Raw genomic sequence first — 15,057 nt, forward strand, 5'->3', positions numbered from 1 at the left:
CAGTGAGAAGTGGAAAGAGGGTACACAAAATGATCATGTAATATGTCTACCTTGTGTGGTTAGCATAGTAATCTGCCTCACGTATGTTGCATCAGAACTACCTACCTGTCCTGCTAAAGCATTGCATCTGTCAATGAATAAATTATTATCTTATGTATAGCTCCTTGTGCAAATAATGTCTCCAGTAGTAAACGATTCAATGGGGTTTGTAGAAAAAAAAAAAAATCACATAAAATGATATATTTCATATACACATAATAGGTCAATTAACTCACCCATAAAAGTAAAAGCTAACATACAGAACATGCGCAACAAAATCTAAATACACTTTTGCACTGGCAAATGAACCCTTATATTGCCAGCATTGAAATGCAGCACAGAACAGTGTAGTTTCTGTAGTGAATATGTACATTAGTTAATAATTAATAATTTCTATTATTTTTTGCCCAGATTTAATTAATATGAAGATGTAAAATTGTTTGTGTTAAAATTATTAACTTTATACATTTAAACCCTAATTATTTTTTCTGTGAAAAATCCGCTTTTAAATATCAAAGTTTTATTGCACAATTTGATACAAATGTAGCTATGTACGTTACAAGAGGGCTTTCACCAATTAAGACTGACAAAGTCAATGCTAATGGTAGGACTATGGGGAGCTAAAAAAAGATTATAAAGCTTAAACAAGGAATTTAAAACTATCCTTTGCAGTGTTTCCACCTATTTTTTTTTGAATTCATTAAATGTAGGTCAACTCAGCTAGCATTTATGGATTACAGTATATATAATAGGCCCAGTTTTAGGGACCTGGGCCTATTTCAATGGCTGCTTTAGCTTAACTGAGCCAAATTGATCAATTCAAATCAGTATTTTGACAGTATCATGGTGTCAGTGACCAAATAGGCTACTTCTGATGGGAAAATTCAAAATGCTAATAGTTTTATAATAAGCACTTGCTAATAAGTGGTTTTGGTGTGAGAAACTCTTGTTTAAGAAATGTCTCCACATCTTCCAGGAAGAATGCCAGCTGTAAGAATCAATCATTTTCTTGTTATTTTCTGTGCATTTTAAAAAAACACATTAGATTATAGATGGTCCCAACAGGTTGAGTGTGTGTTTTGAAGACATCAGCTCCCTTCGGTCTCATATTAATGAGTGCTAAAATCAGACCAGAGTCCCTCATTTGTCAACAATACTTTATTATAACTGGTAACTTGCACATTTTTTTTAACAGACCAGCAAAAAATAATGTTTGAGATATTTACAACCTTGAATTGGCTATCTAACTGTACACAAGGCAAAATGATCATAACACAGTCTAGTCTTCCGTATCAGCATCAGTGTGCACGAAAAAGACAATATTAACCAGACATCATTACACAAACCGTACAGTGAAATGACGTCACAAGTCCAGTGAAAATGTAGCATTATACAAAACATACCAATTTACTGCAAACTACACCCTTCACAATAAGCATGGATTTCATTTCAGTAGTCATTTAGCTAGAATCTGAAGCACAGATTTCTTGGGTAACTATCAGTCTCTTCAATGAGGCAACTTCAGCAGATAAATTTGCAATACCTTGCTTAAGATACACGTTCTCTGAGTCAGAGTCTTTGTACACATTGTCTTTGATTTCAACAATCCCAGCAGTTTTGCAAACATTTGGAATTTGGTCAAGTTCCTTGTGATGCCACTGCCCTGGCTTTATTGGCCAATTGTGGATATTAGTCACTTGAACAGATAAAGGGGACAGAGATGGATGAACCACGGCTTCAGTGCTGTGTTTGTCAAGCTGCAAATGCCTTTTTGATGACATGTCAATGGGCAGAGGCAGTTTCTGAGTGGGATCTATGTCCGTATCCAGTGTTTCTACTTTGATCTGCATAGCCTTGGCTTTAATTCGTAACTTGTGGGGCAGTGCAGACGAGTTGACCTCTGGAACCTTTATAACTGTTGTATGACCATTTTTAAGTTCAACGGGGGAATGGATGGGACCTTTTGGAACCTGCTGTTCATCTTCCCCATCAGAGGTTTTTCCTACTGTACAATCATCAGTTTCTGATGTTCTTGGAGAGTTACTGGATGAGCTATTAATTTGCAGCAGGGGAGGAGAGTGTGAGTATCCTGGAAATGTGTTTCCAATAAAGTTCTGATATATAGATGTTGAGTAGGAGGAACTTCTGTCCCTTGGTTCACGGACAAAGTTATCTATTTCCACCGGTTCCTGCTTTATCCTTTGCAACTTAAGGTCAGGTGTTCTGCAGTTGCTTTGAATGGGGTTTTGCTGAACGTGCTCCCCGGATGCTATCTCTGTTGCATCGGACAGAGAGCTTTGCGGCGAGTGCTTAATAACAGAAATACAGCTGCTAGTCATGAGAGAATGTTCATGGTCACTGGTAAAAGACCTCATGCTTGATTTGGAAGACGTGTATTCCTGAAAATACACAGCTGTAGAGCTGGTGACCTTTTGAATTTCTTGGGCATAGGACGCAGAGCTTATCAAGCCAAACTTAAGTTTTAATGAAAGCAGCTCTGTCTTCAGGTTGGCATTTTCCTCCCCCAAGGCAATTAACTTGTTTTCCAAAACCATGTCGTTCAGTCTCCGTTTTTCTCGAGACCTTTTTGCAGCTTCGTTGTTTTTCCTTCTTTTTTCCCAGTACATAGCATCTTTCTTTTCGTCTGGGATAAATTCCCGCTTCCTCCGACATGACGAGTTTTTGCTTTTCCCTCCAACGGCATCATTGTACAACATGTCATTACTGGAGTCCATAGATTCGGACATGTCCAAGATACTGGGACTGAGAATGAGGGTGTTTTCCATGCTATTTCGTGCGTCAGCACATTCCAGCTCTTTTTTAATGGTTGGCATTTTTCTCAGCTGCATCAGTACCAAGTGGAATTAGAATGGTCCTGCAATTTCACAGCGCTTCTCAGACCACATTAACACGAAGCTGGTATTTATATCAAATGACATTTGCCATCTATATTTCCTTTTAGGGTTTGAAGCAGCAAGCGTGTTGCCATTTTCATAATAGGCGTGCTGACGTTTTACACCACCTGCAAAACAGGAGGAAAAAAATACAAACGGTGTTAAAACAAAATGGAACAAATGAGTAGTTATTAAAAAAAATACCCTCCCAGCCCACAGTTTTTGAGAACCCTCCAATCCACTAAAGATCTCTCTCTATTGTAGGGGATATCTTATGATTCCAATTGACAGTTTACAGAACTATTGGTTTCCTACTATAACCACAATTCCATATACTTCTGCAATTTTGCAAACCATTTTGTCGTGTCTGTGGTTGACATGATCCAATAATGTTAATGTGAACAGAGATTTCTTCCCCTGACACACACGGTATACAGTTCTTGCTTCTGCTCGCATGCCTTTTGTCTTGGAGCACCAGAAACAAAGACAGAGCGTAATGATTAACAAGCCCTTGGTGGGAAAAGTGAACTTATGTTTAGAACAAATGTAAATTACACGCCAGCTGAAGCAAAATGTGTGGAAGCCTCTGAAATAACATCTAGCCCTGCAAGTGTTCATTAGTTCATTTAAAAGAAATACAAAAGCAGTTATATAAAATGATCGAATTCTTATAATTTGACCATTAAGTAGTGGAGGGGAGAGGCTTCACATATCTAAATCTACCATCAGTCGCTGCAACGCACAAGATACACAGGGCATTGGTTGTCAAAAACAAAATAAAAATACAGTATGTCGAATAGCTTAGTAGTCAGTACAGGGCTAAAAAGAGTTGTCTGCAATAGCTTTAACAATTTATGACTAAAGACATAGTTTCTCAGCAGCAGTCACTTAATATCACCCCATTGCCTCTTCTCCAGCATAATGGTTATTGGTCAGTGAGACACGCGGATTAAGAGGGACTTTGTAGCAATCACCATGCAACGTTACTTTCTGATCCACATTAAGCACACTGGGCCTTATACAAAGTGATGTTCGGAAACCTCGTGCCCCAACACACAAAGACCAGTTCGGCGTTGGGGGGCAATGGCCATTGTTTCATATACGTAAACAAACACACACACACAGTCAGCAGGGAGCCAGGCGTAACAAGTGGGGAGATCAGAGGGGAAAGTGAACCGCGTGCTCCACACACGAGCATTTTAGGACCTTTCGGCCTCTGAGTGCTAAGGTATGGTATGACAAGACCACTGGGAATAAGCCCCCCTTCCAGAGCTGAAGCATAGGGGAGGAGGACAAAAATAAAGATAAAATAAAAATTCACTGGGTCGCTGGGTATATAGTGTTGTTATGTGCACATATGTGACCCTAGGCCAATCACTGTTCATAAACCCTATAGATACATGTTACAATACATATATTATGAAACATCTAAACATGACCTATGATAAAGCTCAATAAATAATTACAAATATGCCAACAAAAAGCAGACAAAACTAGTACCGGCTTTGTTGAATTTTAGACTTGTTCACGTGATGGCTTACTGGCAGAAAAATTCTGCATTTGTTTTTCTGACTTACTCACCATGGTTTGTTAGTTTTTCAGTGATCAAAAATAGTAAAAGAACAACTGTTCACATAAATATATCCACCACGCTAATGCGCACAGTACATCCTGCCAAGGTACACAAAGACAGCCAACAAGGTTACCACTTCACTCACTTACAATGGCTTGTTAATCTAATTTTATTTCTCTCCTTGGAATAAAAAGCAGTGAAAAACATGTTTAAAGTTACATAAATTGCTTATTTTTTTTCACTCCAGGGTCAGAACAGTTCTTTCAGAATTCCATAGCACATTTCCCATGCGCATTCCCCGCTCTGCTAATCTCTTCTTCATGGGGAGTGTTCCCTAAATAGGCAGGGAATGTAATTTAAATGAACTGTCCCTAGTTTATAAAGGTCTATTAAATGTGTAAGGACTACTCTTTCATAATACATAGAAATTAGATTTTATCTAACCGATGTTATCTTATAGAGATAATGTCTGCATTTTACCACTTTGATAACTGATGAGAAGAAACACCGGTTGTGTCTTTTTGATGGCAGTTCATTGAGAATCTCAAACTTATAACTATGATTAAGGTGTTAATTATTTCTTCAAATACATCCTTATAACATTGACATGCATAGAGTTGCTAACTGCATAATGGATTTTTCATAATCATATTTTAACAGCTTCCAGGCAGGGGATCACTCTTATAGAGGGATGGTCATAAAAATAAGATGTAATGGATACGATCTTCTTAAATTGTATTTTGAATAATATGAAAGCAGATGAGGCAAGCTATGTAAAAAGCCAGCTATGTAAAAATATGGATTTAAAAAATATAATAGTTCTATAAGCAAAACACTTAAAGGATTAAAGGGTCAGTGATAGAAATCTCCAACTTAAGTGGAAACATTATGGTCTCTTTAAGTTGACCTGGCTCTTGCTTTGTGATACAAGATGCTCCCTTACTAAAGCACCACACAGATCTTGTTCACTAGAGAAAAAGGCTCCTACACATTACTGGAAGCTCTGCATGTTAGTTGATACTCTAGTTTTGATTCCAACTTCACTTTATAACCTATAAAAAGAACCTCTGACCCAGACAACAGGCAGCACTTGTTACATCTATTTCCAGACATAGAAGAAGTCTGAGCTTCTAAACGAGCAATTACAGGATTATTTTATGAACAGTTGGCATATTTACCTAGAACTAAATATGTAACTCTTACTAGGCAGATGACAAGCCTTCATCATCTGCAAAAGCTTGGGGTTGCAAGGCAAGCACTAGCCAAGCATGCCACATTGGAGGCGATCTATGGGAAAAGCATTCACTATGCAAATGCCAAAAGGAGTGGGCAATATGTGCAAGGACATATCTAATACATGTTTAAATACCCTCACTGTATTAACCTCTACCACCCTCTCATTAAAGCCTCTGGCCCTCTAGTTGGAGGTCATGGCCTCTTCTTCTAACATTTCTCCTCCTTTGAAATAATCTTCCCACTTGTACTTTGTTAAATCCCTTTAAGTATTTAAGTGTTTCTATTACATATTTTACATTTTGGTAGCACTTTTCTGAATTCTCTCTAGAATATCCTTCGGGAGATTGGGGTCTCCAGGGCTTGACACAAAACACGAGGTGATGGGTGGCCCGAGATCTGTAAAGTGGCAGGACCACTTCCCTCTAGAATAGAGTGAGAATGCTCTACTAAACAGAGAATAGATCTGTGTTCATGGTAATCCTGCTTCCCTCTGGAAATAATTCACCTTCGGAAAACATAGAAACTTCAGCCATATATTGCTCATTTCACAAACAAGACTGATTTTCCTCTCAAATCAATGATTCCAATTTACTCCAGCTAGTCCTCATAAACAAATCTTAATCTATCTTTACATGAGTCATCTCTGGAATATTCTTTTCATTGACTTGTGGTAATGACAGTAAGTGCAGTTCAAACAGTATAATAGCATTTCCTTCAACTCTTCTTTCGTTATGCGTGATCACAATGGTCTCTGCATACATATAGGGGAACTCGGGGCACCTCGGATATACAGTATATTCCTATACAGGCTACAGGGAATTTGAAAATATTTCCCCGCAGTGAATTATACATTTGTTTTCTTGGCTGAAAAGCCAGAATGTTTATGGCCTGTTGAATGTTTATGGTATATATATTCCACAATGTAGAAGCTACTGTCACTAACAGACGAATCCAATCTTTAAGGCAAGACCGATTGTAATGGATAAGCCAGAGCAGAAATCATGCGAAGTATGAGTGTTCCTTTAAATTTTCATGTACATAATTTACCCCTTGCTCCACCTATGATAGGTATATAAAAAACTACTAGTCTTACTTATTGACACAACATGGCGCAAGAGGCCAAAGATAGAGTAAAAGGATAGTAGGTAGATTTAGTGTCGGAACACGTCTATCAGTTTACCCTCCACCAGCTTGGATTGACACGGCTGTGATGTCACACACGAGACCATGGAAATTCCAATGATTACATATTGGTTACTTGCTTGGCCTGGGTCATGGCCAGTCCCACTTGAAAAGGGCCAAACTTTTGTTCTTCTTGTTATGGTGACGTACACATGAGAGCATGGTGAAGGTGATCAACGTAATTCTAAAGATTACAGAACTAAAAGACCTTGGATCGAGCTTCATTAACAATAATGTCATTTGAACAGTCATTTCTTTAGCATTTAACTTTACAGAAGACATGTATATGGAAACCTCAAACTTGTCAGGTGGTTTTTGTGGTGTGAAAGGGGTGAATGCTCACTTGTTTCCTGAATTATGAATTAATTCAATCATTCTACAACGTAAAAGATTCATTAGGATCTCCAGAACATACCACAATCTTGAACATGACAACCTTGTATAGAAAACCGTCTAGTGTGTGTAAATAGATGTATTATTGATTAGGTATATAAACCGCTGTAGAAAAAAAGAAATATTTCCCTTAAGCATACAATATAGCATTGTATAAAAGTAATACAGTTTAGCTTTCAAGGAAACTGGGTTTAATTTCATTTTTTACCCAAATAAGCTCATCTGCAGTCCTAGACGCTGCCAGTGTTGTTTCATCAGTAGACTAGGCTAAGATAAGAGAGCTAGAACACATAAAATGATTAACATGCAGCTGCCTGGAAATATGTGTGTGGGGGAGGTGAAAACAGAAAAAAATATATAGTTTAAAAATGTGTTTTTAATGTGAAAACTGCTTTATAAATGATGTTTTTTTTCAATACACAGATTTGTATCAGCCACAAGAAGAACCACTTAGAACCGAGTCACGCTGACACAGGCAGATGCAGCGTATCCCTGGAAAGCTGACAACATAACTCAGTTTCTAAGTAGACGTTCATGAGAAATTACGTGATTTGTGAACAAATTTACAATTCAGTCCACATATTGCATAATCGCAGGAATAAGAATGCAGAAAACGCCTCTTATTCACGGTTAAGGACAAACCGACTCTAGAAATAAATGTCATTCCCTATTATAGCGTATAATGACATGCAGTATCGAAATAGGTTGTGTAATGCAGTCTCAGGTTGTGTAATGTTGCTTGAACCGAGCTTGGTAAATAACATGTTGCCAAGGAAAGTTAGGATCAAATCCTTTTAACCTGGTCTGTTAAATTGGCTCTAACGCTTCGGTAGTAGTAGAGTACGACTGGATTGAAAGAAAGATAATACCATCGCATGTCATTCATTAGCAAACCTGTCATATAGCTGGCTGGCTTTGGACTGCTAAACCAACACCGCAAATTAGGAAATGCATTATGGTTTTCAAACGCTGTGAGTTAAGCTTGGTCAGTTTGGGCGGTTGGTTAATGCGAGCTGAATGTTTAGTGAACTGCCCACGATGGCTGATAAAAGCGTCTATCTCCACTCTATTAATAGGCCACCAGAATTCCACGGTTAATAGATAAAGAGCATCAAGAAACAAAGATGTTTTTGAGCCGAGGCTAGATTTTTTAGAATTGTTATTGTTATACCAAAGCGGTTTAAAACCTCTCCGTCTGAGCCGATTCAAAAGGCAATGGTGTGGCCAGTGGCTGATCCTAAAGACTAGTAGTGACGTGGGGTATCTTATAGCCGGTTCTTTCATGGGCCTTCTTAAAAGCCGCCCAAATCATCTCATATCTTCATGTTGGCATGAGCCTGACAACCAATGCATATAGGCCTACTTAATAGCTCAAAAAGGCCCAAAATTGTTTTCCAGGACGATATATTGCACAGCGTATTAACCCTTTCAGAGCCAGATGCAATAAAGTTGCTGAACACTACCCTGGCTCCTTATATTAACAAATTTCATTTAAAAGCCCAAAAGACAATTTTAGTTTTTTATTTATATAGCGCTAACAATTTATGACAATTTAGTGGTATGACAAAACTGACATTTTATGAACCAACTTGTTCTTCTTCTTTTGGGGGGGTGACATAACAGGTCACTGGTGAGGTCGAACCAAGCTTGTTCAGATTACTATAGACTGATTAGTGATGAAACTAAATAGTTAAGAATCAAACAGCCCGAGTTAGTCTACCCCAGCTGTATGGAGCTCTGGCAAGGAACAATTCCAAAGATCAGCTCACTGATATAAAGGATCAGCATGACTATCCCTTCAAAGATAATGCAGGATTATCTTATTGAAGAACAAAAAAACGAAAAAGGGTCTGCGCTTATCCCTTCAGCACCAGCGAAATACCATTAGTAAACAAGAATTTGCCATTTCAGTTGATGGATCTTCAGTGAACCCTGGCACAGAAACTAGATTTGGCAGCAACAAGGGTAGTAAAGTGACTTTATCAAATTAATCCTTTCTAGTTTCTGAATACAAGCCAGTTCCGCTCTTGGAAGGAAAAAAAAATCTCTGTAATGTATGCATTATTTTTCAATGAAACGTGGACAAAAAATGATTAATTTACTCTCATTTAATGCTAGTATCGCATTTTTTTTTTATCATTGAGACATGAAAGAAGATATGGTGGCAGGGATTACAGATGTAATCTGCGTTGATTTATCGTATAGGTGAAAAAAAACACGCACGGAAACGATCAGTGATCCCATGAGGGCATTTTCTGCTCTTCCTGGTGTGGTGGTTACCATGACCACCAGCTTGGCTGAGGGTGATGGAGGTTGTAGCGCAACAAGCCACGGGTTTCCTAAAGCTGTGAGGCTTGATCTTGGTTTTCGACTGCTTTCTTTTGAGACAGTAGGGGAGACAGCGAGCGCTGTCCCTTCAAGTGCTGACTGCAATGTTAATGAGCGACTACACACAAACACTAGGAATACGTGACTGGAGAGGCATCCCTCCCTCCTCCAGGGCTGCCTTACCCGCTCTGTGCAAACAAACACTGTTATCCTGTCTCCAGGATCAGATTTCAGAACTGATTAGCACTGGGTGATCCTGAACAGCCACCAACAGGCTGGAATGGAACAAACCTGGTTATGTCACAACTAGTAATATGGCACCTAGGAAGGGGGTTACCTAACAGGATACAATTTAATAACGTTCATACACCACGATGCTGGGAATGCCGCCTTCTGCATCGTAATGTTTTGCAGTGAAATATATACCCTTCTTGCTTATAACATAATTTAGCCAATAACAGTCACGCATTACACAGGGCGTCATTAATTAGTTTATCTAAAAGACGTTTGTGTTCTTTATACCAGGTTTTACAGGTTTGAACAGCCATTGATGACCCCAAGTGACTTAAGTTGGGAATTTCCCACGTGATACAGTGGAAAGGAGTGCTATATAATAAGTACTCAGATTCAATTCAATGTCCCTGTTTTGTTATATTATTATTTATTGATTTATAAAGCACCATCATATTCTGCAGCGCTAACCTTAAAAAGACATAATTGAATATTTCAACATTTTTTTGTGTCCGATTCATAGATATTGCCATGTATAATATTATTGATTTAGCATAATAGTGAATACTTTACATTGTACTGAACAGCTATATCCATTCACACTGTGATGATCATTGCGTAAGATAAGAGAATGACAAACAGAAGTAAGGCTATTTTAATAAGATGAATAATCCTTTACTTTCTTTAACTCGATCAAACACTGAGTGTTATTTGGCCATGGCTGGCTAGAATATGTAACAGCTATAGATTCCTATAAATCCCTATACACACTATGCTTCTTCTTAATACACACATTAGAAAGCCGGACACCGCAGAGCTTAACAGCAGCTTAGAGGCTAGCATTTTAACATCTCTGCTCTCCCATTGCTATCATCACTCTATTGGGGCTTGCATGCCTTTGTACATATGAGACTTAAAAAGAGGATGCCATTAAAATAAGAATAGGATTCTTGGACAGTAGAATCGTTATTTTTTCACATGCTAAGTATACTAAATATATTTTAATTATTTCATTACTGCAATAGTTTTTTTTCTAGTTACTTATGCTTTTTGGCAACATGATGTCTTTTTTTCTCTACACCCCCCCCTGTATCTGTTTGAGGTCGCAGTGGGATATGCAGAATATCTGGCATGTTAACAGCACTGTGGGAGCAGGGGTTCCCACTCCTCTTCTAATAAAGCGATAATTAGCATGTTAAGTAAACACAGGGGGCCCAAGCCGGCCAAGGACACAAAAGGCGTGTGCGGCACTAAACTTTAAGGAATGGAGATTCGGGGAAGTGTGGAGGCAATGCAATCTAATCCAAAACCCTGTCTCATATCATGGCTGTTAGCACTTCTTTAGGAGAAACATAACTGCCACTGAACTGACTGCATTGTCGCGATTGGTATCTTAACCCTTTCAGTGCCACGGTGTATGCATTGCCCACTGATCTGGTGCTTAACTTTTTGTAGGAAATAAAACCAGTATGGTTTCCATAGGCAGTGTAATATATATATATATATATATATATATATATATATATATATTCAGCAAGTCCATTTCAGAGATGACTGCGAGGTAATATAACTGACCTAAAGTACCTGGATACAGTAGGGACTTGTGTATGAAGAATTCTGCTACAGTGTGTCTGTTGTCTGTCACTGTTCCAGTATTATTAATTATTAGTATTATTATGTAAGGGGAAGCTGTGTCATCTCCAGATTCGCCTGCCAGTATCCAGTGTGTCATAATATTTTCACCCGTCTCCGCGTACTGTGTCTGGGAAGCGCTTCCTATCATAAAACTCTTATGCCTCCGATCTGATCTAATACAGGAGAGAGATACTGGGGAGGGGGGGGGTTGATTTAGTAAAATCAATGAACTGGAGAGGATGGTTTTTACACAGTTTTTACAATCTAAACAGTGATCGCATTATTCATTCACATTGGAGGGTAAGCTCTGTGGAGCAGGCTCAGCCCCGCTATAATTATTAAAGTACTATTAACCCCCCTGATAACATCTGTTTACACGAGAACAAATGCCGATCTGCAGCTAACGATGCCCTGTCACCAGCCCCGACAACCGCAGCCCCCCATAAAACACATGGCAGAGCCTCGGCCGCCTGCCTCTGCCCAAGAACAAAGGAATTCCGAGCCCTGCTGCACAGCGCCGCCCTCACCGCCGCCTATTCACGTGTTCCGCTTCAATCACAACACGGCAGCGCTCCCATCACCTCGCCGGGAACACAAGCGGCTGCGAGCCTTATTATATATTCCTTTATCCGATCCTTCCCAGCGAGCGCACTGTCACACCTAATGCCACATGCGTGTCACATTCACAACTGTGCGGGTCCCCGCCAGGCACTTCTACATACACACAGTGACCTCTACGAGCCCGACTGCAATCCCTCTGATCACGAGTGGAGCATGGATGAATACAACCCCCCTGAGCATGATAGGAGTGGTGATCCACGGCACCCGGATTACCATAGACCCCTGTATTATATATATATTTATATATTTATTTTTCAGATATATGGGGATATTAGATTTTTCACGGTCATTATGTAATACATTTAAAAGCACAAAGCCATTTGGTTAACAATGTAACAAGTGACACATGGCAGGGTCTCTAGACTCTGATCTGATATTACTGTTATATTATTTTAGATGTTATTCATATTATATAAGGACTGGTCACTGTCAGGCAGGTTAACCTGTGCATTGCCACACCCCATGTTGGCACTTAAAGGGTCCGACAGCCGTGTAATGGAGACAGGCGAAGGCACAGGCAGTACAATGCAAAGCCCGGTGCCAAATATAGAGCCGGTGACTTTATTTTTACACCCATGATCTCATCCAGCCATTGTCTACCTTTCCCTGCCAGGATTATTGGGAAATGCGGACGATTCTCTCCAGCAGAGGATTGTCTTATTTATTCGCTATTTATTAGTAAGACCAGCCTTTGGTGGTTGTTGTTGTTGTTGCTTCTGTGGGCAGCTTATGAAATCGCACGATCAGCTCCCCTCTTACACAGAGCCCGGCTGCCAGCTAACATTGAGGTTACATAATGCAACATTTCCAGGAACTCGTGTGTGTGTGATCAGCCTCCCAGCAGAGGGACCGATGATGCCTCATCAGGGAAGTGACAAAATAACACATCAGGATTATATATGTATACATATATTATATATATACACATGGATAGGCAGCGATACAGCTTCCTATTGCAGTGTGATTGTTGTCGGCAGAGTTCTTAGCGTGGAAAGTGAATGAGCTCTATGCATATGTGCGCCGTAGAGAGATATTTATAGCGATCTATAAATACGTATACGCGGATCGCATGGTGGCACCGGCACGGAGCGCATTCTTAATGTGTAAATACCCATTAGTCACCACGGATCGTGTATTCGGATGTGTTTGTTAATGGATTATGAATGGTAGGCGCAGGCTGTTTGCTGCAATGTGAGCTTTCATTAAGGAACCAACGGATCCCCTGCACCAAAAACGAGTAAATCAATACACACAACAACAACAACACACACACACACATACATACACACACAGCGAGCCCGGAGCCCCGCAGCCTCCTCCCAGGATTATGCAATGTATGAAAGAACAAGTCACACAAACCCTCCTCCTGCTTCCAGACAACAAAAGGAGGGCAAAGCATCCAACAAAAGCAAAGTGAGATCTCCTAACGGATCAATGGCTAACAAGTGAGAAATCAGTACACCGAAGACACATGCCGATGGACAGATCTGCTTACACGCTGCAGGGTATTTACAAACACACACACATACACACACACAACGATCCATGTGGGGCCGGCTGTGCACATGTGTGATCGGGTATCCTTTCGCTTGTCACATCTTTTCCTGTTCAAGTAAATCAGACATTTATGCTACGATGCGATTTATCAGAGAGGAGGTGAGCTGAGCGACTTCCAGTGAGTACGTGCAGTCAGCTCACACCGTTGTTTTGTGAATGGGGTAGGCAGGTACCTGGAGCAATGATCACTCACTGCCAGCCATTCGCTATCATACGACACATGCATGGGGATTGGAAACATTGAATGGGAAGCGGCATTACCTTCATTTGCAGGTATCCTGGCAGGTGACTGAATTGAATTCTTCGCACTTATCCACTTTCCAGCCAAAAGGGAGAAATAGTGGGGCTGCTGGGTATTAAGATGTAATAAGATCAATGAAGAGGCTCGGGATGCAGCGCCTCCTATGCAGTGTGTACGTGCGGCAGAGGCTCGGTCCCTTGCTCCAGTCTACAGCCTGCTGCTCCTGTAGAGATCTGTGTTAGTAGGTCAATACTTCCCAGCGTTACTCTCTGTGCACTTCCAGGCTTGCTGTGTGACTCAAGCCGATGCCTCTCGTCCAATCACAGAGCCCGGGCTGCTATCCGGCGACCAATAGGAAGGCACCAGTGGGAGACCAGGGAGGCGGGACGTGCCATAGAATTGAGAGGGCTGCTTGCGAACACTGTGTTACTGTAGAACGTGTAGCTCTTGTCCTGTGTATATTGCATAACCAGAGCTTGTGGAGGGAGGGGGCAATTTACGTAACTGCCCGACAGGGATACAGAGGCGACAGTTTAACCCTTTCCTTGCATTATGGGATAAAACCCATCGCGCATCCGTCTGTCGGCGCTAGAGGGGGTGCCAATGAAATGTAACCCGCCGTTCAGAAATTCCTGGTGCGTTAATAGCAAGCTCGGGCATTTTTCTTTTTTTGTTTTGTTTATGCCCAGCCTTTGTTTTCATGGACGCTGCAAATGAATGGGAAATATGGCAGTTCGATACATCTGTGGAAAAGAAGCGGGCTGCGGCTCTCTAGTGTTTAGATTTAGTTGGGCATTTACATGAGGGTGTCCGTGAGGCTTAACTCTTTAAATCCCAGTGAGTGCTTTGGCGCTCACAGTTTCTGGCGCTAATAATCTGTACCTGGTAACGGTTATGCTCTTAGTAATTATCAATAACCCGATTTACAAACTCTGCTAGTTAATCATGTTTGTTCTGCATTCTCACTTTAATAAAACCATCTGTTATACCGTTACCGAGTTTTAAAATGTTAAATGATGTAACGAACTGACGTGTGGCAATATGTGGCAAACCCCTCTGGCGCGCAGAGTTAACAATTGAGTGCTAGTTTTGTTTCACTGCAGTAAACACGTCCCGATATATACCTC

The 15,057-nt window shown here is 40.3% G+C and overlaps 1 protein-coding gene across 1 annotated transcript; it reads right to left on the reverse strand.

Moving 5' to 3' along the window:
* Positions 1–1,182: 1,182 nt before the first annotated feature.
* NFIL3 (nuclear factor, interleukin 3 regulated) lies at positions 1,183–14,214 on the reverse strand. Its single transcript, XM_053467831.1, has 2 exons — positions 13,951–14,214; positions 1,183–3,061 (listed from the first exon to the last, which is right to left on the reverse strand). The coding sequence occupies exon 2, from the start codon at positions 2,886–2,888 to the stop codon at positions 1,500–1,502; it is 1,389 nt and encodes a 462-aa protein (XP_053323806.1). The 5' UTR covers positions 2,889–3,061; positions 13,951–14,214; the 3' UTR covers positions 1,183–1,499.
* Positions 14,215–15,057: the final 843 nt, after the last annotated feature.

This window comes from Spea bombifrons, chromosome 1 (genome assembly GCF_027358695.1).
Source record: "Spea bombifrons isolate aSpeBom1 chromosome 1, aSpeBom1.2.pri, whole genome shotgun sequence".
NCBI classification, from domain to species: domain Eukaryota; kingdom Metazoa; phylum Chordata; class Amphibia; order Anura; family Pelobatidae; genus Spea; species Spea bombifrons.